This window comes from Salvelinus fontinalis, chromosome 2 (assembly GCF_029448725.1).
Source record: "Salvelinus fontinalis isolate EN_2023a chromosome 2, ASM2944872v1, whole genome shotgun sequence".
Classification (NCBI taxonomy): domain Eukaryota; kingdom Metazoa; phylum Chordata; class Actinopteri; order Salmoniformes; family Salmonidae; genus Salvelinus; species Salvelinus fontinalis.
The window spans coordinates 59,195,862-59,221,846 of record NC_074666.1 but is presented as its reverse complement, the minus strand read 5'-3'; the positions used below and the strand labels follow the sequence as shown (position 1 = coordinate 59,221,846).

The following is a 25,985-nucleotide window of genomic DNA, read 5'->3' as shown; positions in this document are numbered from 1 at the left end:
TCATTCCTGAAGGCACCGTATTTAGTTATTAAGAGATCTCTTAATAATCATTCTCATGATAGCATATTGGTTGGTAGTAGTCAGTGACAAATATTAAAGCTAGGCTGGATGGGAGACCAAATTAATAGCTGTAGATAGATCAACTTTCCAGTAGGAAGTTGTGATGGATTTTTTTGTTTTGTTGTGCTTTTCAAATAACCAATTTCTGTGTTCATGCAAGTGACTGATTGAACGCCTGGGAGACCCACGACCCTGAGATTATGAGTCTCATGCCCCAATCTCATTCTTATCATTGTTGGTGATTATAACATGTATTCTCTCTCTTCCCTGTGATTGGTTATTAGAAAAGCACAAACAGAAACATTTCCATCACAAAATACTGTCCAGACCAATTTTTTCTGATTGTGGATATAATGTTGAAGATCTGACATTGTTTCATAGTTACAAATTCGACATAATCCTGTGGTTAAAATTTCACATTCAAAACAACAGTTGATATTTTTTTCCAATGTATTTTCCATGTAGATTCCATGTCACAATACATTGACAAATTACGTTGAAACAACGTTGATTCAACCAGTTTGTGCCCAGTGGGTTGTAAGTCCATAAAACCATTAACATATTGATCACAATGCGGCCTTAAGGGATACTTCAGGATTTTGGCAATGAATCCCTTTATCTACTTCCCCAGAGTCAGATGAACTCGTGGATAACATTTTTATGTCTCTTGTCCAGAATGATGGAAGTTAGATGTAGTTTCGCCAGCCAATGCTAACTAGCGTTAGCATAATTAATGGCAGTCTATGGGTATCTGCTAGCATTCTAGCAGATATCCATAGACTTCCAGTCATTGAACTAATGCTAGTTAGCAATTGCGCCAGCGCTAGTTAGCCACTTCCTTCAAACCACACGCAGAGACATAGAAATTATTTCCACGACAATGAGTTCATCTGACTCTGGGGAAGTAGATACAGGGCCTCATTGCCAAAATCCCAAAGTATTCCTTTAAAAGCTGTTCATGGCTCCTACCCAAGGCGAACACAACTCAACCCAGAGTTGTAAAGGTACATCTATCACAGATGCAGATTAAAGACCAACTGTAGCAGGGAGAGCTGGAACTGAGATAAAGTTTTGGCTCGGGTTTCAGCCTGTGGCACTTTCTAACCGAGGCCCCCATCCAGTACCTGTTAGGACAGGCTCCATCAGTCATGATTTGGCGTTTCAGTCTAGTGATGTGGATTGGTTATGCCTGAAACTAGAAAACATTTATCTACACCACACCAAAGGAACTGTGGGAGAAACCACCAACACTTTCTTGGTCTTTGCCGTCTTGATCTTTTCATTACACTTTTAAATATTTTCATGATTAATTGGAGCTCATAAGTTAAACTTGTGTTGTGAGGCAAGCTGGCATTTGAACATAAAACCCTGGGAGAGTATTTAAGTGTTTAGCCTTGGTCTCAATAATTCAACATCAAAAGACAATAAAGCCGAAGCAAAGACCTTATCCTTTACAAAAGCTGTCAGTGAGTACATCCAAGAGCCATTACACATAACAAGGCAGATCTTTGAATTAACTGGTTATGTAAAGAGAGCTTTATAAATACATTTCATTAATTGACTGAGTTGGACCCGTGTGTGTTTCCCACCACAGGGCTTTGGGGCAGGAAAATTCAAGTCTCTGTTCGAGTGCATTGAGATGCCAGGGGCAACCTCGCCATTTCTAACTAATATTACAACACGATTGTATGGCTACACCAATGAAGCTGAGTTAATACAGTGGCAAGGAAAAGTATGTGAACCCTTTGGAAATACCTGTATTTCTGCATAAATTGGTCATACCATTTGATCTGATCTTCATCTAGGTCACAACAATTGACAAACAGTCTGCTTAAACTAATAACATACAAACAATTATACATTTTCATGTCTTTACTGAACACACTGTGTAAACATTCACAGTGCAGGTTGGAAAAAGTATGTGAGCCCTTGGATTTATCAACTGGTTGACCCTCCTTTGGCAGCAATAACCTCAGCCAAACGTTTTCTGTAGTTGCAGATCAGACCTGCACAACGGTCAGGAGGAATTTTGGACCATTCCTCTTTACAAAACTGCTTCAGTTCAGCAATATTCTTGGGATGTCTGGTGTGAACTCCTCTCTTGAGGTCATGCCACAGCATCTCAATCGAGTTGAGGTCAGGACTCTGACTGGGCCACTACAGAAGGCGTATTTTCTTCTGTTGAAGCCATTCTGTTGTTGATTTACTTCTGTGTTTTGGGTCGTTGTCCCGTTGCATCATCCATCTGCTGTTGAGCTTCAATTGGCGGGCAGATAGTCTTACATTCTCCTGCAAAATGTCTTGATAAAACTTGGGAATTCATTTTTCCGTCGATGATAGCAAGCTGTCCAGGCCCTGAGGCAGCAAAGCAGCCCTAAATCATGATGCTCCCTTCCACCATACTTTACAGTTGGGATGAGGTTTGATGTTGGTGTGCTGTGCCTTTTTTTCTACACACATAGTATTGTGTGTTCCTTCCAAACAACTCAACTGTAGTTTCATCTGTCCACAGAATATTTTACGAGTAGCGCTGTGGAACATCCAGGGGCACATTTGCGGGCTTCAGACTTGCAGCAATGTCTTTTTTGGACAGCATGGCTTCTTCAGTGGTGTCCTCCTATGAACACCATTCTTGTGTAGTGTTTTACGTATCATAGACTCGTCAACAGAGATGTTAGCATGTTCCAGAGATTTCTGTAAGGCTTTAGCTGATTTTTCTTAACCTCATTGAGCATTCTGCGCTGTGCTCTTGCAGTCATCTTTGCAGGACGGCCACTCCTAGGGAGAGTAGCAACAGTGCTGAACTTTACCCATTTATGTACAATTTATCTTACCGTGGACTGATGAACATCAAGGCTTTTAGAGATACTTTTGTAACCCTTTCCAGCTTTATGCAAGTCAACAATTCTTAATCTTAGGTCTTCTAAGATCTCTTTTGTTTGAGGCATGGTTCACATCAGGCAGTCCTTCTTGTGAATAGCAAAGTCAAATTTTGTGAGTGTTTTTTATAGGGCAAGGCAGCTCTAACCAACATCTCCAATCTCGTCTCATTGATTGGACTCCAGGTTAGCTGGCTCCTGACTCCAATTATCTTTTGGAGAAGTTATTAGCCTAGGGGATCACTTTTTCCAACCTATACTGAGAATGTTTAAATGATGTATTCAATATAGACAAGACAAATACAATAGTTTGTGTGTTATTAGTTTAAGCACACTGTTTGTATATTGTTGTGACTTAGATGAAGATTGGATCAAATTTGCTGATCAATTAGAAATCCAGGTAATTCCAAAGGGTTCACATACTTTTCTTGCCACTGTATGTTCTACTGCATGTTCTTAGCTTTGCTGAGAGATTTGGCACCTATTTTGAGAAATGTATGGGACAAGTTATTGAAAGCAATTAAAAAGCAATCTGTGATATTTCTTCATTGTATAATCATTGTGATAACATACACCAGCTTTCCATCTTTGACCTTTGTAAGGTAAGAACCATAATTCAAAGTTTGGTATTTTTGTCAATTACATAATTGCCAGTGCCAACATGATACTTCTGATAGAAATTATGTATGACTGGAAATGAGAATGACCAAGTCTTACAATGAGATTTGTCAGATAAATACTTCATTTTGAAGATGAAGATCATAAAATTGAGACCATAATCAGCACCAGAGGTTTTATTTCAAAATAATTTATTTGCATATAATTGGAATGAAGCCATGTTGATACATCTGTGATGGCACTTAGTTTCATATAGATATCGTTTCTATACAGAAACCATGCATTCTTTTTCAGGACCTGGACAAAAATGGATAAATATATTAGTAAATAAATATATTAGTGACATATCACCATATTGAAATGTTCTATTATATATAAAATACAACACTTTATTTCATTTCTGTTTTTTTCTTTCTCTTTTTGTACACAAAGTATCCAAAATATACTGACAGATCCCTTCAATTTCTATCGGGATTGTGCTCTATTAGAAAAAAGGCAGTTTCAGCTCATTATGCGTTAAAAAACAAAACAATGAACACAAACAAAAAACGACCCTAAAGGGGATAATAAAATCGGCCCAAACATTTCAGAGATGTTTGATTATTTAAAGTTTTATATTTCCTTGTTCTGGTCGTTGGCGTAGTTATAGTGCCTTGATTTACCTTGCTTTCAGTTTTTACTGAAAAAGATTGGTTGGTTGTGGATTCCAGTGCTGGTTGGTTGTGAATTTAGTCATTTCAGCTAAGGCTAGGGAACTGTAGCCTGGTATCCAGACAGGTTTTGCAATGTTTCACCTTTGTTTCAAGGGAAACAATGGTGAGTGCAGTGTTCAGTCTGGTTTAACCAGGCTATATAGGACTGTTCTCTACACAAATATATATATAACAGAAACACAACCTGGAGTATTAGCAAGAGAAGCTGTCTCCAAAAAACATTACAAACGAGGTATCGATATATATGGGTCTGTAATCCATGATTCTCCACTGTTTGACTGCATACGATTTCATTTTCAGATTTCTCTTGTTAGGTAAAACACATTTAATTGGGTTTAAGTTTGATGGAGGAGGAATAAAAGGCACAGGTTGAATGCATTCAAAACTGTGTTTCTTTGGTAAAATACAAGAGCTTTAATGTATTAGGTCATTTGCTGATCTTATATCATAATAAACTTCAACCCATTGACAGGAAGTAGTGAATGCACATCCCACAACTAACTCCTTTGAAAAGTGAATCCAGAAAGCACAATTGGAGTAAATAGCATAGACAGACTTATCTCAATTACAGATTCAGAGTGTTACTAGATCAGACAAGGTTGTTTAAGTGCTTCCAGCTCTTTCGAAAATAGTCTAAGGGATCAATAGGTTAATTCAATTAAATACTAAGGCTCCATGTTTACTGTCTGTCTTAATGCAGTCTCCTTTCACATTTTCACTAAGCAATAGAATATATTGGGGGATATAACTACACACATTTCAAGACTTTTCTTTCTTCCAGGGTTTTTAATCTTCTAGGATGTTTCACCAGGCTTCCATTTAAGTTCATAAAAGGCCACAGCTTTGTTAAGTCAATGTTTGGTACACTGTGAAAAAATATATATATACGCTGATTCAACTTACAATTGTAAGGATACCAGGAGCGATAGGATTGTGAGTTTTCTCCACAAAATTCCCACAAAATGTTTGTTGTGAGTTTGCTCAATGCAATTTTGGTTGAGCAAACTCACAATCCTATTGAAGCTGGTTGCCTTATAATTGTACGTTGAATCAATATATTTTTTTACAAGGTAGTGAATAATGTATGTTTCCAAAGTTGAATAAATTATGAATTATCATGACTTTCCTCCAGTTACATAGTAATTATGTACAGTGCATTCGGAAAGTATTCAGACCCCTCCTGCCCCTTGTACTATAATAAGCTCTGATACTCATACTATATGTATCCTGTGTCTACATCTGGGTCTTAGCCTGAGCCCTGGTAGTACAAACTGGCCACAGACAAACAGAAAATGCAGGTATAAATACACAGGAGATAATGGGGACAGACAGGAGACACCAGGTGGTGGGGTTGGGGGGAGACAAGCACAAGACAGGTGAAACAGATCAGGGTGTGACACCTCGAGTCTTCTTGGGTAAGACGCTACAAGCTTGGCACACCTGTATTTGGGGAGTTTCTCCCGTTCTTCTCTGCAGATCCTCTCAAGCTCTGTCAAGTTGGAGTGGGAGCATCACTGCACAGCTATTTTCAGGTCTCTCCAGAGATATTCGATCGACATTCAGAGACTTGTTCCGAAGCCATTCCTGCATTGTCTTGGCTGTGTGCTTAGGGTCATTGTCCTGTTGGAAGCTGAACCTTCGCAAGTCTGAGGTCCTTAGTGCTCTGGAGCAGGTTTTCATCAAGGATCTCTCTGTACTTTGCTCCGACTACTGAGTAGTCTCCCAGGCCCTGCCGCTGAAAAACATCCCACAGCATGATGCTGCCACCACCATGCTTCACCGTAGGGATGGTGCAAGGATTCCTCCAGACGTGACGCCTGGCATTCAGAACAAAGAGTTCAATCTTGATTTGATCAGACCAGAGAAACTTGTTTCTCATGGTCTGAGAATCCTTTAGGTGCCTTTTGGCAAAGTCCAAGCGGGTTGTTGTGCCTTTTATTGAGGAGTGGCTTCCGTCTGGCCACTCTACCATAAAGGCCTGATTGGTGGAGTGCTGCAGGAACTCTGGAGCTCTGTCAGAAGGACCGTGTTCTTGGTCACCTCCCTGACCAAGGCCCTTCTCCCCCGATTGCCCAGTTTGGCCAGGAGGCCAGCATTAGGAAGAGCATTGGTTGTCCTAAACTTCTTCCATTTAAGAATGATGGAGGACTCTGTGGTCTTAGAGGCCTTCAATGCTGCAGACCTTTTTTGGTATCCTTCCCCAGATCTGTGCCTCGACACAATCCTGTCCCGGAGCTCTACAGTCCTGTATTGGAGCTCTACAGACAATCCCTTCGAATTCATGGCTTGTTTTTTTGCTCTGACATGCACTGTCAACTGTGGGACCTTATATAGACAGGTGTGTGCCTTTCCAAATCATGTCGAATCAATTGAATTTACCACAGGTGGACTCCATTCAAGTTGTAGAAACATCTCAAGGATGATCAATGGAAACAGGATGCACCTGAGCTCAATTTCGAGTATTTTAATATTTTTATTTAACCTTTATTTAACTAGGCAAGTCAGTTAAGAACTAATTCTAATTTTACAATGACAGCCTACACCGACCAAACCCGGACGACGCTGGGCCAATTGTGCTCCCCCCTATGAGACTCCCAATCACGGCCGGTTGTGATACAGCCTGAATTTGAACCAGGGTGTCTGTTGTGACTCATCAAGCACAGATGCAGTGCCTTAGACCGCTGTGCCACTCAGGAGCCCCCAGTCTCATAGCAAAGGGTCTGAATACTTACGTAAATTAGGTATTTCTGTTTTATTTTTTATATATTTGCAAAAATTTCTAAACACCTGTGTTCACTTTGTCATTATGGGGTATTGTGTGTAGATTGATGAGGAACAATTGTTATTTAATCCATTTTAGAATAAGGCTGTAACGTAACAAAATGTGGAAAAAGTCTGAATACTTTCCGAATGCACTTTATATACTATTTTGCTGTAATGTTCCAAGATAAGAGCACCCTTACTGAGCTTTAGCTGCTGGTATTTGGGAAATGGAAGGGAGAGAATATCCTTGCAGGTCGACATTGATTGTGTCGTGTACTAGGACATGTCATTAAATGTCAGGGGTGAAGAGCAGGAGACATGGCGGATGTCCTTCCTGAGCCGAGCAAAGTTTCACTCACACTGTGTGATTTTCTGGAGGCCTACCAGGGTTCAAATAGAATTTGAAATTGTTCACATACTTGGAGCATTTGCATATTTTAGCCTGACTGGAGAACATGCCAGATGGGTGGGGTTTGCACTTTTTGGATGATTACATTGGTCCCATTGAGCCAGGCAAGCTTAATCAAGCACAGCTACAGTATTTGAAAGATGGCAAATACAGTTTGAACCCAGGTCTGTCTGGTGGACCCCTCCCTCCTTCACTGGCCACCAAATCAGCACTCAGATCAAACATAATAAGTAACCACTGGCAACATGAGAAATGACATGAGCAAAACTAAAATAGCTCGTAATAATAACACATTTCAGTGAATCTGGTTCAAAATTACAGACTACATTTTTTTACCGAAACACAAAGCAAACAAAATGTGATGGAAGCAGCTGCCATTATTGAATTAACCAACACATGTCCCCATGCTAGCCTCTAGTGACCTCTCAGGATGCACACTTCTTGTAAGGCCGGCTAAGAAAATAACTGTTTTCCCCCAATGGGGCAGGTTGCCCAGAGAGAAGCTTCTAGGCTTTTTTCTGTAGCTCTGAGTACCTTTGTGATACCCACGCCACTGGAACACATTTCTGAATCTGATTTGAGGCAGGTTGGAAAGAGCAAGAAATCTCCAACTGAGCATCTATGGGAGTAATGAGGGAAAATCAAGTATTACTGAGTAGTACCTCATAATATAATCGATTAAGTACTTAACCACTCAAGGAATTAGATATCCAATTTGTCCATGTGATTTCTACTGAGAGAAATAGTAGGGGAGTTTCGTACTGTGAATCGAGGCTCAAGTCCTGAGCAGTGAGAATTCCTAGCGGTCACTAAGGCAAACTGGGAACTTGTAATATCATGTCGGTATTGAATTCTTCGTGTAATTTACAAAACAAAACAACAACAAGGCAGAAGAGAATAAAACAAATTTCCCCTTTGTGACATACTTAAATTCAACAATGAATATGAGCAATTTCAGGTCTCTACTTGACTTTCATTGATTTGATGGTCAAAAGAAACAAATGTTCAACATAATCACAATCTAACTCATTTTGATCTCTGTTGACAGATATAACTCAGCACTGACTGGGCGATTCTGGGAAGTGTAGTTTGAATGCAGGTATTTCATGTGGAATTATTTGGAAGACTTGAGAAAGATGGCCGCCGATGACGTGTTTGTCCATTCCGGCTCCTAGGTACGTAGCAGCGTGAGTTTGGGGATGCACCTTTCGAGTTAGTTAGTTATCACACACCGGACTCCTCCTCTGATCCTGGAGGGAGAGAAACAGACAATAGATTTACTTACCTCTCTAACACAGAGAGAGACACTCACATGACACACAGGATGACAGGAAGAATAACACAAATGGGCCTCTTTCTAAATGATCTTTCCTCGATTAATCACATCTTCTCTCCTTGCCTTCTTTCACAAAATGTAATTAAATTAAACTTCCCTCCAATTCGGCGGTGAGGAGACGCAAAGAATCGCGGAAAGGTGAAGTGACATAGAGCCATAGAATATACTAGCACATTCAAGTTAGAATACGGGAGCAGCTGTTCACATCACATGTAGCTATAATATAAGGACTGATTGAACACCCACCCTGATTGTTGTGTAATGTTTGGCAGTATAAACAAAAGTCTGTGTTGCGGTCGTGCGCTGGGCTGTGGTGACCGTGGTGGCGCCTGCTGCATGGGGGCGGGGGTCTGTCCATAGGGCCCCCGAGCCCTGGCCCCAGCAACTGGGGCTCAGAGTGGGCCTGCTGCACCCGCTTTTGCCACACTACATGGTGGGGCCCTCCACAGCAGGCCCAGTCCTCTAGGCCCCCTAGGGCCCCCATACCCCCAGAGTCCAGAATGAAAGGCACAGGCATGGGCAGGTCAGGCGGGGGGCAGCAGTAGCTGGGGCCCTGGCCGTAGTGAATGTGGATGCTACAGTCGTCCTGCAGTTCCAGGCTCTGGTGGAAGAGCACCGAGGGGCCGTCGAGGACACAGCCGCCGAGCCGGTCTGCCCTCCGGTGGGGGTGGCCTCCATGGCCGTGGTCCTGGTGGCAGCAGGGGGCTGGGGCTGCTAAGGGTGCTGGTGCTACCAGGACAGGAGGAGGGCCTGACGGGGGGCTGAGGCTAAGCTCATGGTCCTGACCCTCTATCCTGTGGCCGTGGGCCTCCCTACTGTCTCTGTGTTCTGCCTTAGGGCACTGACAGGGGCTGTGCTTCAGAGGGCACACTGGGAAGTCCTTGTCCAGAGCCGGGGGAGAACCAGTACCAGAGCCAATAGCAACAGCAGCCCCCTGCTCCTCGTCTGACCCCCTGCCTGGCCCCTGTCCCTGGGCGTGCTCCCGCTCCCCGTCCTCTCCGTAGTGGTGGTGTCTGTGGCGGTGGTAGTGGACGTGGCTAAACACAGCCTGTGGCTGCTCCTCAGGGCTCCCTCGTCCTCTGTCTCTGTTCATCACTGAGTCCAGGGACCTTGGTCTCTGGGCCCCTGCCTCCATGCTGTCCCTGCGGCCTGTCCGTCCCAAACCCGGCCCGTAGTACACAAACGGATCATAGTCACTGCTTAGGGAGCTGCGGAACGTGGACCAGCTACCGTATACACCCTGCAGGGACACGTCGGTACAGTTGAGCACCGAGTCACTGGATGAACCGTGACAGGGGCCAGAGCTGGAGTCACTGGCCGGCCCGTCTGCCAGGTAGCCACTGCGATCCGTCCGGTAGCTCCCCCCAGAGCAGCTGCCTCCCTCGCCCCCCCGGCTATGGGCCCCCCCTTCGGAGGCGCGGGGAGCAAAGGAGGGGATGTGGTGGAGCCTGGAACTGGAGTTGCTGCGCTGGGCGGGGCAGCCGGAGCGGTAGGCGTGGCAGGAGCGATGGGACCCGGGGCCGTAGTGGGACCCCAGAGGGTGACCTGCCGTCCTACAGCTGCTCCCGGCCTTGTGAGGCCTCCCGGGGCCCTCTGTAGGGTGGATGTATCCACAGCCAGAGCCAAGAGGCCAGCTAGGGAGGAAGCGGAGGGTCTGGGGGTCCAGGGGTGGGGAGCTGCTGTAGTGGCCCAGGGAGGGGTAGGGGCCGGAGGGGCCACGGGGGTAGTGAGGCCTCATGGAGAAGGGGATGGGATGCTGGGGGAAGGCGTGGGGGTAGGGGTGGGTGTGCAGGAAACCCTGGCTGTGCTCGGGGGTCTGCTGCAGTCTGCTCCTCTGGGGCTGACGTGACAGCTCTGTACCTATGGAGCATAGGAACACACACAGTAAAACAGACTACACACACACACAGTTTGTAAAACTGGATTTTTTTTGTGGAAAAAATGTACTTGTGCTCAAGAGTGGGTAAAGTAGTCTTGCGCTTCCCCCATTCTAAGGCCTGTTGTAGGCGTCCCCTAGTGGTCATGCGATGTCATTACCCATGATGTTGTGCATGCAGAGAGGACAGGTGCGGTGCTGCAGCAACCAGGGGTCCACACACTCCTTATGGAACTCATGAGCACACGAGATGATCCTCAGGTCCTGTCCATCCAGGAACTCCTCCAGACAGATGGCACAGACGGGGCTGGAGTTGGAGCTGCTATTAGACCCCCAGCCCCCACGGTGGCGCTGTGAGCCCCCGCAGCCCTGAGAGCTGTACATTCGCGTCTCCAGACGACTGATGGCTCGCATGGTCTGCTGATGCACTGAGTCCTGTGGTCATAGAGGAAGAGGCCATGTGGGACGGAGGTTAGAGAACTGACTGAGATGTCTCAAAGTTCACATTTTGTTCCTCTCTGAGGGTTTTCTGGTGTATGTTCGAGCTGTATATACAGTGGACACTTTCTTTTGTGTTTGGTCGACAGTTAGAGTACAAGACCTGGTTGCATAAAACATCTTAAGTTAATTTCCCCCTTATCTTTTTGCTTAAAGTTTCCCTAACTTTAAGTCAGTTGCACAAAACATATTAAGGTGAATTTTCCCTTTAAATTAAGTGAAAAAGTTAAGGGTGTCCATGCGGTCCCTTAAGTGCTTCATTCAGTATGGATAGCAATGTAAACAGTATTTGTGCAATGCAGTGTCTTAGACCGCTGGGCCACTCGGGAGGCTCTAGTCCTATTCTTTAACTTTGATTCTTGGGTGAGATGGAGAGGTGAATCCAACATGTTGCTTTCCTCAGCCCTGGTTTCAAAACGAAAACATCCACCAGCTAGCTACTTAGTTAAACAATGTAAGATGCACAATCCATGGCTACAAAGCTGTTGGCTAGCTATCTAGCTAGCTACTCTAGGTTCACTTGACGTGATAGAAAGTAATAGTTGAGAAAAAAGTAAATAACATAAACGTGTTTATCTTCTGAATCAATTTGATTCACCTGTCTTGAATGTAGAAATTCTATTTTGAGATCTCCCAAAATAAATGCATCTCTTTGATGAGATGTTCAGTCAGTGAATCAGGTCGTCTCCATAGTCACCAGAGACTCTTTCTGCCATATGTTCCTTCAAACTACTGTAAAACCCTTAAATGATGCCCTTACCTAAGGAAAGGTTTGAGGGGCTCTCTGCAACACCCTTAAACAATTTCCTTAGGTAAGGGAAAATGATGCATTAAGGGAAACAGTAAGATGTTTTATGCAAGGCCCAGACCTAAACCACTTTAAGATTGCTGTATTTTGCAGAGATAAAGGCTTCAGTATTGAGACTTGTGAAAAGTCTATGTGTTGTTGACTGACTCACCCAGGTTCTGTTGGACTTGCATCGGTACCGGAAGGCAAAGATCAAAACGATGGCCAGAATAGCCAGGACTATAGTGAGCAAGATACCAACATCATAGTGGGGCTGGAAAGAGAGAGAAAGAGTGAGATGTTATTAGTATTTCATAGTAGAGATTGGGAGACATGCATTTAGAGCGGCCCTTTGAGGGAATGTAACTAACAACTTCCATTATGTGTCTCTTGATATGCATATATATAATAATAATAATAATAATAATAAATACAATACAAATATATGTCTATATAATAAATAGAAAACATGTATAAAAACATATATCATGTATTTATTATATAATAATAATAATATGTGATATTCGGCATGTGTGTATTCTGTTCCTTACCCATTTTGGGTCCTCTTTTTTGATGTCGATGCGGACTCTTGCCTCCTCGTTCTTGTTAACCAGTCCCATCAGCTCTTCAGCATCCTCAGCCTTCACCAGCACCACCGGAAGCGGCAGGGAGTCAGAGTCCTGCAGCTACACGTGTGTGTTGGCGGAAGACACACAATGGATAGAGGAGGGGAAGACAGAAAATGAATCATTGATAAATCAGTAATACTAAAACCATTTTGTCTCTCTCGGTCAGGTCAGGCTATGCTACTTTATTGTCCTCTGCTCTCTCAGACGGTCTCCACCATTCCTCACCTCGAGAGCAGCATCGTTGTCGTCGGTGACATCGAAGATGACAGCCTGAGCACCTCTCTCCAGTGCCAGGCGAGCCTGAGGGAGACGACACAGGAGAGATGACTGTTAACATAACATGTTGTTATAAAGAGGAGAAAGAACAAGAGAGAGCGAGGAGGAAGAGAGAGAAAGGAGAGAAGGTAAAGTGAAAAGCTCACAATTGGATCTCACAATAGAGTGCAAAACAAATCTCCCCTGTATTTCGAAGCAGTGTAGTAATCTTCTACTGTACATGGTTTGCATAGTCAAGACTACATGGCAGTCATACCCCACTGTCTCCAAATGCCAAACAAAGCCAAAGTACAGCCCTTCTTCCTTACACAATCCCGACCTGGCTGGCTCTAGACAACCCACTACACACAGTATTATTGAATGGGAAAAGACTGCAGCCTGCACAGCACAAGCACTATTCTTAATGGAGTACACCTTGCTAGCAACACTGCTTGACAGTGACACACATAATAACATTGTTAAGCCCGGACAGGACAGGAGATGGAGGAGTGAGAGAGATAAGAATCAATGAGAGTTGGAGGGAGAGAGGGATGGACAGAGAACACAGGAGAAAGGTGCAGGTGCCTGCAGCAGGGCACGTGGAGTGGGGGAGGGGGGGGGGGGGTAGAGAGAGAGCAATGAGAGGGCAGAGAGGGGCTGTGTTGGGGTAACGTGGGCTGAGGGAGGACTGTAAATGCCATCTCCGGTTTCAGACCAAAACAAACATGGCAGCAGGGCAGCAGGGCTGGGGAACCTGGGAGTAGAGAGTACACTACTGACCACTAAGCACAAACTGGTTAAGTTGTTGTTTCCACGTAAGCATGTGGCATGGAATCTACGTGGAAAATACATTGGATTTGTAATCACTGTTGTTTTGAGGGTGAGATTTCAACCACAGGATTATGTGATCGTTGTAACCAATTTTCAACATAGGCAAACCTTGTTTTAAATATGTTACATTTGTACCTTTGAACAATGTCAGATCTTCAACGTTATATTCACTATCAGAAGAAAAAATAAATAATCTGGACAGCATCTCCTACTGGAGAGTTGATGTACAACTATTAATTTAGTCTCCCATCAAGGGTTTTAACCAGACCCAACCCAGATTTTATATTTGTCACTGACTACTCCCGATGTGCTATCGTGAGAATAATTATTGAGAGATCTAAATATATTCACTATTGCCATCGAAGTCAATCCAAAGGGTAGATTTAACAGAGAAAATGAAATGTAACCATACTTTAAAAATCATATTTCATCGATGATAGTATTTTGGCCTATATAGCATTTAAGTCATCAACAGCTATTGTTTCAATTCAACCCACGGTTCAACTAAAAACAGACAATATATTCAAGGACTAGGGTTTCAAGCTTTGGTTGATTTCAAATTTAATCCTCAAGTTAATCAATAATATTTTGGATTCACGTCTCCATCTCAACCAAAAATCTAATTTAAAGAATAGGACTAAATCCAATCAAACTTTATTTAAAGTGCATTTAAAGTTTGATTAGATTAGATTTAGTCTTATTCTTTAAGTTTAGATGTTTGGTTGAGATGGAGACGTGAATCCAACATCTCAGTTATGAATTTGTAGACAAACTGGATATTAAATTGTGTTTGGCTGTCAACGCAACCAAATATCAACATTTGAAGGAGATCTTCTGCTTAGCTAGTTCCATCTGTGTATCTGTTGAGACACTGATTTAGTCTGGCTTTAATTCCAGTTTTCTACAAATTAGTAATTAGTCATTACTAATTAAAGTCAGCTGCACCAACGTGTTGGAGGAAACACTGTTCGACTGACAACTGAGGTCAGCCTGCAGGCACCCAGCCTGCCACAAGGAGTCACTAGAGCACGATGAGCCACCCCACCCTATGGAAATCCCCATCATGGCTGGTTGTGACACAGTCTGGGATTGAACACAGGTCTGTAGTGACACCTCAAGCACTGCAATGTAGTGCCTTAGACAGCTGCGCCACTCGGAAGGCCCTAGTCTTATTCTTTAACTTTGATTGTTGGGTGAGATAGAGAGGTGAATCCAACATATCAATTATTATTTTGTAGACAAACTTCAATTAAAGCCTGAATAAGTCAGCACAACAGATACACTACCTGTCAAAAGTTTTTCAAGGGTTTTTCTTTATTTGTACTATTTTCTACATTGTAGAATAATAGTGAAGATATCAAAACTATTAAATAACACATTTGGAATCATGTAGTAACCAAAGAAGTGTTAAACAAATCCAAATATATTTTATTTTTGAGATTCTTCAAATAGCCACCCTTTGCCTTGATGACAGCTTTGCACAATCTTGGCATTCTCTCAACCAGCATCATGAGTAAGTCACCTGGAATGCATTTCAATTAACAGGTGTGCCTTCTTAAAAGTTCAATTGTGGAATTTATTTCCTTCTTAATGCATTTGAGCCAATCAGTTGTGTTGTGACAAGGTAAGGGGGTATACAGAAGATAGCACTATTTGGTAAAAGACCAAGTCCATATTATGGCAAGCACAGCTCAAATAAGCAAAGAGAAACGATAGTCCATCATTACTTTAAGACATGAAGGACAGTCAATACGGACAATTTCAAGAACTTTGAAAGTTTCTTCAAGTGCAGTCGCAAAAACCATCAAGAGCTATGATGAAACTGGCTCTCATGAGGACCTCCACAGGAATGGAAGACCCAGAGTTACCTCTGCTGCAGAGAATAAGGTCATTAGAGATACCAGCCTCAGAAATTGCAGCCCAAATAAATGCTTCACGGAGTTCAAGTAACAGACACATCTCAACATCAACTGTTCAGAGGAGACTACGTGAATCAGGCCTTCATGGTCGAATTGCTGCAAAGAAACCACTACTAAAGGACACCAATAAGAAGAAGAGACTTGCTTGGGCCAAGAAACATGAGCATTGGCATAGTGGAAATTTGTCCTTTGGTCTGGAGTCCAAATTGGAGATTTTGGTGTCTTTTTGAGACGCGGTGTGGGTGAAAGGATGATCTCTGCATGTGTATTTCCATGTGTATGGAGGAGGAGGTGTTATGGTGTGGGGGTGCTTTGCTGGTGACACTGTCTGTGATTTATTTAGAATTCAAGGCACTGTCGTAACGTTGTATTGATTAATGTGACGACTGCTGCTCATCGAATGATTAACGGTTTATAATTAGGTGATTAAATGAATCGGGTAATTGTTAACTCATTAACCTGGGGCACCATGGGAAAATTTTGGCTTTATTGAGTTTTAATTTCCCTAATTAACTCAAAGAATATCAGAATATCAATTTTACAACAGTCGCTAATTAATCAACTTCCTCTACAGTTTCATTCTGAACGCGCATAATTCAGGATTCTGCACAAACCCGAAGTCTCACTAAATAAGTCCGTACCACACCAATTGAGTTGATTTTTTATTTACTAACAAGCTAAAATGACAATATAAGATATACATACACAAACACACAGTCTAGGCTATTGATTAGAACTTAGTACAATGAAACAGGTCCCTAACGGACCAACACAATATGACACGTGTTACACAAAATGGGAATTTCAAAAGAGAGAGAAAGAGAGAGAGTGCATGAGAGAAAAGCACAAAAAAAAGTAAAAGTAAAAGTACATTTGTCAACTATGCTTATTTTAACCCTAACCTTGCCCCGAACTACCGCTCTTATGGGTCAGAATATAATGATGTAATTACGTGTTGAAGGTCTCCGATGGGGTGTCTCTTCGTGGACCGGGTTCCGACTTCTCTGATGACAGTACGTCTTCGGTTACCGGGTGTAACTCTCTGTTTGTCCTCACGATGTCAGTGTCCTTTCTCTTAGTGGTCTGTTTCCTCGCCCTTGCTCTGAACAGGGGTCTTCGGAGGAGGGCTAATCAGCCCTGTGGATGGTTCCAGCGTGGGAATGAAAGCAGTGTAGACACACGATTCCTTGGAGAGTGGTAACCGGGTGGTCCTGCTTGACTTCACCCTCTTAGACACAGCTACTCATCTGTAGCATAGATTGTAAAAAGGTTCCTTTGTCTTCTTCAACCTCGTGTTGCTTTTGGGTTTTCAACTAACACGAACCTTGGCTGCAGCTCGTGGTCACTTAGTCTGCTATGTTAATTCTTAACTCACATGTTTTATATCCTCGGGTCAGAAATGGGCGTTTCCGCCTTTAGGGCAGTTAAGAGGCAAGGTCTGGGTTTTACTCAGATCCAATTTAGACAACTAACTTCACATTTCATCTTTATGAAAACATTCTCTTTGATCTGGACATTTTCCACACAATGTACAGTATGCAAACCTCAAGTACATAGTGTGAAAACTCTTAAAGTTACAATGTTGTCATTACAACGTCGTCATTTAACTTCTAATAACATAACAAAAACAACATTAATTTTCATATTCCATCTATCATCATATTCCATCTATCATTTTGACTGACGAAACATATTGTCCCCAAGTCCATTTATTGCATGTTACTGTTCAGAGGTAGATTCTCCATAGGCCCATCATACATTCCATCCCTCCATACTGAGAGGACAAAAGGGATTTTGTCTGCTGCCTTAAGATTTACAATGGGCGGGAGGTGTCATTAAAAAAAACACCTCCATACCTCTCAATCTCTCCCCCACTGGTAAGTGTGAGAGATATCTTTGTAGGATTATGGTCCACAGTAATCTGACCCGAACTGGCCAGTCATGACATCCCCCTCTGGTGGGTTAAACTTGGAAGGATTCTGCATGTTGCAACCCATCATAAGAATGACGATCGGATCTCCTGGTTTGTGGATCATCGTAGCAGTCCCCCCCGGTGTTTTACCCTGGTAGGTTTTCTGAAAGCTGCAGATCACCACCAGAATGGAAATGGGAGGCCCGACGGTGGCTCTGTGTTCCGGCCCGTTGTCTGGTTGTCCCGGCTTGTAGATCTAGGCAGTAACTTGGGCAGACGTTAATAACTTAATAACGCACAACACTCAGGCAATACATCATTACATTTCTTCCCCAAATGAGCGGCGTTGTGGCTCTAACTGGTGGTTGTATGGGGAACTTGTTTATGGCTCTATCACTTTCTAAGTGTCAAAGAAAAGTAAAAAGAAATGGATAAAAACATAAACAAAAGATATTTCAAATATATCTAACACACCGCAATCATCTAATTTGGACTATGTTCTATATATGTATGTCCAAGGTCTTGGCTAAATGACTCTATCATGGCATTGTCTCTAATGTCATATCTAGGACGATCCTACTTGAAGGTGGGTAGTTAAGGCAAAAATGGCACCCTGAAGGTCAAAGCTTATATTGGGGACATTACAGGGCTGACCTAGCGAATTCGGGAGAGGAGGCTGTGGATGCTGTGGATTGACCCCCTGATGGGGTTTCAGGATCTATTGACAAATTTCAGAAAATCGGGATCGCTTCCGTCTCACGGATGATCCTAGTATAAGACCTCATTTGGTCTCCATTGCACGTGTGAGCCTGTGTACGTAGTAGGTACACACGCCAAGGGAAATAAGACTAAGAATCATGGTAACAGTCAGGATACTGTCCGACACCATCCAAAACAGACCAATCTTTTGGCTTGTAGTGAGTCGGGTCAACTAAAAGTGCATCATCCAGTATGCTAAAATCAACAGTCATCGGTCCCTCGTACTGGATTTGGTTTTGAATGGCTTGTGGTAACTCAAGGAAACACTTAGCAAAAGCGTCAGGCGTTTCAATCTCTGTGTCTATCCTGTCGTCGGGAAGTTGGTATAGAGCGAGGTCGTCTATGTGGATAATCACCCCCTCTGGTACCTTAACGAAAACAGTCTGGTTGGGGAGGTTCAATTGGGTGGTTGAGTCATGGCGTTCAAGTCATAGTGGAGGATGCGAACGGTGTGTTAACCAACCATCGATTCCCTACCACCTCCACTTGTTTTCCTGATAAACTACGACTGGGGGAGTGTAAATTTTCATGTGGGTACTGTCGCGCCAAAATCCTACATTTAGAACCATTTTCAATCCATAGATATTCTCCAGTTCAACCTACAGCAGCGTCTGTAAAAATCCCACTTCATTACGATCAACATCAACATGTATTGGGATTGCCGACCCCAGACTATAGGCCAAATGTGACTGTAACGGCCTTATCGTGGTTGTAGTAGCTGAGGTCAATATGTCGTGCATCATTGAGAGGGGCACTAGATATGAGGGGATTCTATTCATGGCCAAGTGGTCCATAGAAGAGCTAACTTCACAGAGAAAATCCCCCAATAATAATCAAACCAATTGGACATGGGCATACTCTAATAGATTTCCCACAGACAGGAAGGTTTTGTTCAGGAAATATTCAGGAACTTGGTTTCTTGGTTTCGATCCACAAAGTCACTGGGTAGCGAAGGCCGTATGCCAAGCTAGCCTGACGCAGAAGTCTCTTCAGTGGGGAGAAAGCCATCCTCCTCTTGTGTAGTGTGGGAGAAAGATCCGGAAAGATCATGATTCTGGCATCTCCGTACTTGAGCTCTCCCTTTGCCCGAGCAGCAGAGAGGATGCAAACAGTGTCCTGGTACCGTAGAAATGTAATGACAAATGCCCTGGGTGCAACCTGACCAGGCAGCCGCCACCGTAGGGTGCGATGGGCCCTCTCGATCTCCAGTGGGTGCGCGGGAGGGGGTAGATCCAGAATTTTGGGAAACCATTCCTGCAGAAAGAAGATCGCGTCTCTTCCCTCCACGGCCTCCAGGAAACCTTGAAGTCTCAAATTCGAGCGCCTTTGGAAATGTCCAACTTCTTGTATTTTTGGTCCACTTCCTTGCAGACGTCCAGGATGGCAGCCTGGTGGTCAGCATGGTCTTTTTCTAACTTTGTCACTCGTGCCTTTGTGACTTTCTGGTCTTCGTGGAGTTTACCAACCAGTACATACATTTTGCTGAGGCGTTCAGAAAGTGTCTCTTGGATTTTTGTTATACCCTTGTCCATCTCCATTCTGAACCATGCTGGTGCTTCTTCCGAGCTAGCATCCGCCGAGGCCGGAGAAGGGCTGTCAGAGAGGGGCATTTTTCCAAGCCTCGTCTGAGGCTTTGACATATTGGGCATTTTTGCTTTGGCGATAAAACATCTATTGTAACTTCCAACTCACTATTAACGCACAGGTAAACCGTGTCAAAATGCCTCAAAATTGTTTGAAAGTTTGAGGACGCTACGCAGACGCGTGTTGTTAGAGCTTCGCCATTGTCGGAAGTCTTATGCAGACTTTTTAACAGCATTGTTCACTTGCACTATGTACTTTTAATGTAATCTCAACTGCAATCCAGGTAATTTAGTTGTGCTATTAGATTAAGCACTGTCACGTTCGTCATGAGGAGTAGACCAAGATGCAGCATGGTATGTTTCCATCCTTTATTTTGGAATAGAAAACTTCAAACAACAAAAACAACAAAACAAACAAATGAAAGGTGAAGCTAGAATAATGCTCACAGGCAACTATACATAGACAAGATCCCACAAAGCACAATGGGAAAATGGCTACCTGATATGATCCCCAATCAGAGACAACGATAAACAGCTGCCTCTGATTGGGAACCATACTAGGCCAACATAGAAATATAATTCACCTAGATAACCCACCCTTAATCACACCCCGACCTAACCAACATAGAGAATAAAAGCTCTCTATGGTCAGGGTGTGACAAGCACAGTGATAACACATTAAGTTGTTGTATAAATACAAAATATGTAATATTGTATTCCCATTTTAACTTTGTTCTGGTTATAAATGGTTGAAGTGCAGTGATAACACATTCAGATGACAACTAAACCCCCAAATCTGACATTGTTTTAATGTTGGAATTTGGTTACGCTTTTAGATGGTTGAAAGCATCAACTTCTGGCTGTCTTTTTGAGTGGGTGAATAAAGGGTGAAATCGCATTGATCAATGTCTCAACCAAATATTATATTACCCACATTTTCATGTTGAAATGACGTGGCGTGTCCAGTGGGTGGAAACCGGAGGACAGGACATACACTACGCCACAACTGACCCAGCACCTCCTGTATCTTAGAGCCTAACCGATATCTTTTTTTGGGGTCCGATACTGATTCCGATTTTTTGTGGGTCAAAACTTTCCGATACCGATATATCTGCCAATATACTGTTTTACAGTGGGGAAATTAAAAGGTGTAATTTTTTCCCAAACAGAATTCTCATAAATTGGGGCGGCAGGTAACCTAGTGGTTAAGTGTTGGACCAGTAACCGAAAGGTCGCTGGTTTGAATTCCCAAGCCGACTTGGTGAAAAATCTGTCTATGTTCCCTTGAGCAAGGCAATTAACCTTAACCAATCTGGATAAGAGTGTCTGCTAAATGAATCAACTGTAAAATTGCCATCCAAAAGAGCAATTGTCCAATAACTATGCTTCAAATGTTGATTTCATACATCGTGACAATAATGACATCATGAGAATGGCCACAAGTGTTCAGACAAGCATGAGATTCCCTTTTTTCATCCTATTTATTATCGGCCAAAACCGATATAGCGTTAAAAGGCCAATATTGGCCGATAATATTGGTGAACCGATATTTCGGTCAGGCTCTACTGTATCTATCCCTAGCATTTTCCCTTTCTAAAGAGCTTATATGGGCCCTGTCCTGAAAGGTTCTGTGAGGTTTGCGTTATGTTATGTTTACATGCAAATTCTCCAATGTTGGGAAAATATAGCTTCCTGAATATGAATAAGGTGGTGTACTCTACAATAACCAAAGGCATTTTAAGAGTGTCCCTGAATACATAAGTTAGATCAACCTTTTCATCAATGTCTCAACACATGCTGTGAAGAGGGTGGCGTTCCTGGTTGACTGACTGAATGGCTGCCAATGTCTTTAATGAAGTGGAGCCGCAAGCTGAAACAACTGATCATCCAGGTCAAACACAACACTAAACAATGTCTAGCAGGTTAACATCAGCCCCAGGTGGCAGGGAGCCAAGAGGTAAACACACACACGCACACACACACCACAAATCCAGGTGAAGACATCACTCAGCTAAACCATTTATCACAAGTTAATGAAAAAAACACTTAGAGGAACGGCTCCATTGAACTCCGATCACTTTTTAACACTTCAAAAAACCAAAAGGGAAAGTTAATACATGACTAGAAAAAAAGTTAATACATGACTAGAAACACACTCATTTCATTTGACTGTATACACAAACTGTCAAGAGCTAGAGGTGCACCCCTCCTTCCCCTGTTTCCTGAGTGGGTATTGTGAGATGTAAAAGCTGTTGAGTACTGTACAGATGCCGCATCTAAACTTGATCATCCTGTTGTTGCATGGATTTTCCTGCACAGCAAGATATGCAAACTTGAAGTGTATTCAAGGTTTTAAAAGGCTTCTAAAGTTTGTAATTTGTCATTTCAGACTTGATTTGCCCTAACAAAACATTTATCAACCCTTACAAAAAATGTCCATTAATTATAATCCACATAATATTTCACATTTCCTGTTCCTGCAGGATTATTTTTCTGCTGTGAGAAACTAGGTCAAATTATGATATGGCATCTGTCTGTGTGTATGCGTGCGTGTATTATGAGTGTCGGTGTGGGAAAGTGGGGCATACTGCATATTCTAATGGTCCAGTATTCCTCTACCTCGAGCCACTCAGATGACTAGTGTTGGGATCAAAGTTCACAGTGTCAACGGTCATAAGAAGGTCAGATAGAAAATGAACATGTACATGTATCCCTTTGTTGTAGCGTCCAATGCTCGTCTACTGGCCCAAGTCAACAACCTCCAACCCATAATTTCATTAGGGCTGTAATTGTAGAACGCAGCATGAGACTAAATGGGGCACAGCAACATGAGTAAGAAGAAGCAGAGCTTCAACATGTGGGAATCTGCTTTACCTGGAGTTCAAGAGTTCTCTACCCAGAATGAAGCACACATGTCTTCTAATCGAGGTAGTAAATAGAAAAAAAACTATACTTGTGGTATGGTACTGAGGACAAACACACACACACAAGCGCACACAAGCGCACACAAGCACACACAAGCGCACACAAGCGCACACAAGCGCACACAAGCGCACACAAGCGCACACACACACACACACACACACACACACACACACACACACACACACACACACACACACACACACACACACACACACACACACACACACACACACACACAAGCGCACACACACACACACACACACACAACACACACACACGGGGACACAGACACACACACACTCTCTCCCTACTAAATACTTTTACATGGCCTCGACCACAGAGCTGCAAGACTACTCCACTAAAGAACCGCAGTAGCCATTTCAGGAATACATCATAATATTATATTATGTCATTATAGTATCACAATGTGGACTGGTGGCAGTGGTCAAATGCTGGCTAATAATCCCATAGGTTTCTGTGAAGCCACAAAGCCAGAAAGGAAACAAACTCAAATAACAGAAAGAAGTCATGCTATGACATGATTAATTGGAATTATATTAAACATATATATATATTTTTTTTTACAATCCCTTTAACAAATGAAAACTAAATGCAGACTTAAACAAGGCAATGAGAGCCAAAATGTATGTGGAAACATTCCTGCTTTGTTATGGTCGGAGGAACAGTACTGTAACAGCCAGCTTTGTGGTTAGCAAACATTCATCCTAGTGATACAACAACATGATAGGACAGATTTGATCGGTAGATAGAAAGCACCTCCACTTGGCGTTTGAGCCAAAAACAAACTCTCCACTTGTGCCATCATGACAGATTTAACTTCATAAAAATGTCATCAATTAAAGTCTGACAAAACCAGAGCTAGCTGTGTCAAAGGTATGATAAACTTATTAATACTGTACTATTCCCACAGAGTACAATTTACATTTTGAGTAGACTTGGGCGGTATACCGTATATACCCTATACCAGGGTATTTGGAAATAGCCACGGGATGGTTTTTCAATACTACCAATACTGTTTTAACTATTTCTTTGACGTTTATCAATACATTTTAATATTTGTAGCTACTTTTAAGTACACTGAACAAAAATATCAATGCAACATGCAACAATTTAAATTATTTTACTGAGTTACAGTTTACATAAGAAAATCAGTCAATTTAAATAAATAAATGAGGCCCTAATCTATGGATTTCACATGACTGGGAATATAGATATGCATCTGTTGGTCACAGATACCTTAAAAAGGGTAGGGGCGTAGATCAGAAAACCAGTCATGATGTGACCATCATTTGCTTCATGCACCACGACACTTCTCCTTCGCATAAAGTTGACCAGGCTGTTGATTGTTGCCTGTGGAATGTTGTCCCACTCCCCTGTAATGGTTGTGCGAAGTTGCTGGATATTGGCGGGAACTGGAACATGTCGTACACATCAATCCAGAGCATACCGAACTTGCTCTGGTGAGCATGCAGACCATGGAAGATCCTTGCGACATGGGGCCGTGCATTATCATGCTGAAATATGAGGTATTGGCGGCGGATGAATGGCACGACAATGGCCTCAGGATATCGTCACAGTATCTCTGTGCATTCAAATTGCCATCAATAAAATGCAATTGTGTTTGTTGTCTGTAGCTTATGCCTGCCCATACCATAACCCCACCACCACTATGGGGCACTCTGTTCACAACGTTGACATCAGAAAACAGTTGAAACCGTGATTCATCCGTGAAGAGCACACTTCTCCAGCATGCCAGTCGGTTACAACGCCAAACTGGTCAAGGTCAAGACCCTTGTGAGAACAACAACCACGTAGATGAGCTTCCCTGAGACAGTTTATGAAATGATGTGCAGAAATTCGTCAGTTGTGCAAACTCAGTTTCATCAGCTGTCCGAGTGACTGGTCTCCGTCAATCCCGCAGGTGAAGAAGCCAGATGTGGACGTCCTGGTCTGGCGTGGTCTGAGGTTGTGAAGCTGGTTGTATGTACTGACAAATTCTATAAAATGTCATTGGAGGCGGCTTATAGTAGAGAAATTAGCATTCAGATCTCTGGTAAAAGCTTTGGTGGACATTCCTGCAGTCAGCATGTCAATTGCACGCTCCCTCAGAAATTGAGACATCTGTGGCATTGTGTTGTGTGACAAAACTGCACATTTTAGAGTGGCTTTTATTTGTCCCCAGCTCAAGGTGCAGCTGTGTAATGATCATGCTGTTTAATAATTTTTGCACACATTGTATCTAGATTCTCTTTTTTCTACCATGTTATTGACTTGTTTATTGTTTACTCCATGTGTAACTCTGTGTTGTTGTCTGTTCACACTGCTATGCTTTATCTTGGCCAGGTCGCAGTTGCAAATGAGAACTTGTTCTCAACTAGCCTACCTGGTTAAATAAAGGTGAAATAAAAAAAAATAAAAAAAATAATCAGCTTCTTGGTATGCCATACCTGTCAGGTGTATGGATTATCTTGGCAAAGGAGAAATGCTCACTAACAGGGATATAAACCAATTTGTGCACAACATTTGAGAGAAATAAGCTTTTTGTGCATATGGAACATTTCTGGGATCTTTTATTTCAGGTCATGAAACATGGGACCAACAGTTTACATGTTGCGTTTATATTTGTGTTTCGTTTAAATATCTGCACTCAACTTATGCAATAAGTTAGGAGATAAAGCAGATCGCTTTCTTAATTTCACCTGTCACATTATTTTACATTATGAAGCCTACAGTAGTTCCCCAGAACAGTTGAGGCAGTCACGTGTTTGTTTGTAAATAGCACAATGGGAGAAAGCAGGAGCAGGTGAGTCCATCTGTGTATTGACAGGGGTAGCGTTTTATATTCAAAGTCAACAATGTTTTTTGCTTCAATAGCGTGATCAGGGACGTGCAACTATAGTTTTTCTCCACATAAAATACATTAGTGCCACACATTTGGCATAAATCAGCTTCATTTTATTCAGATGACAACAGAAGTGCAATGCTATTTGGCTGGCAGCCACATAAGTAAATGAGTTTACAATGAAAAAGTATTTTTTGCAAAAACTGTGCATTGCCATCAATGTTTATCATAGAAAGAATGTAGCCAGCTACATTTATTAATGTTTTGTTTAAAGTTAATCTCGCATTTTACCGGAGAAAAGTAGGCTGGCTTCACCGACCGAGAAAGTACCACAGAAAAGCAGCTACACATCCGTCAAAGCTCTATCTAG

At 42.6% G+C, this 25,985-nt stretch overlaps 1 protein-coding gene across 1 annotated transcript in view; it reads right to left on the bottom strand.

Annotated features, from left to right (window-relative positions):
- Positions 1-3,718: 3,718 nt before the first annotated feature.
- LOC129822171 (E3 ubiquitin-protein ligase RNF43-like) overlaps positions 3,719-25,985 on the bottom strand; it is a 191,038-nt gene continuing 168,771 nt past the window's right edge. Inside the window, exons 3-8 of the mRNA XM_055880216.1 lie at positions 12,794-12,868; positions 12,491-12,625; positions 12,112-12,213; positions 10,816-11,089; positions 9,025-10,638; positions 3,719-8,692 (exon numbers count right to left, since the gene is read on the bottom strand). Coding sequence (XP_055736191.1) covers positions 8,667-8,692; positions 9,025-10,638; positions 10,816-11,089; positions 12,112-12,213; positions 12,491-12,625; positions 12,794-12,868 — 2,226 coding nt within the window. The 3' untranslated portion in view covers positions 3,719-8,666. The remainder of the gene's footprint in view (positions 8,693-9,024; positions 10,639-10,815; positions 11,090-12,111; positions 12,214-12,490; positions 12,626-12,793; positions 12,869-25,985) is intronic.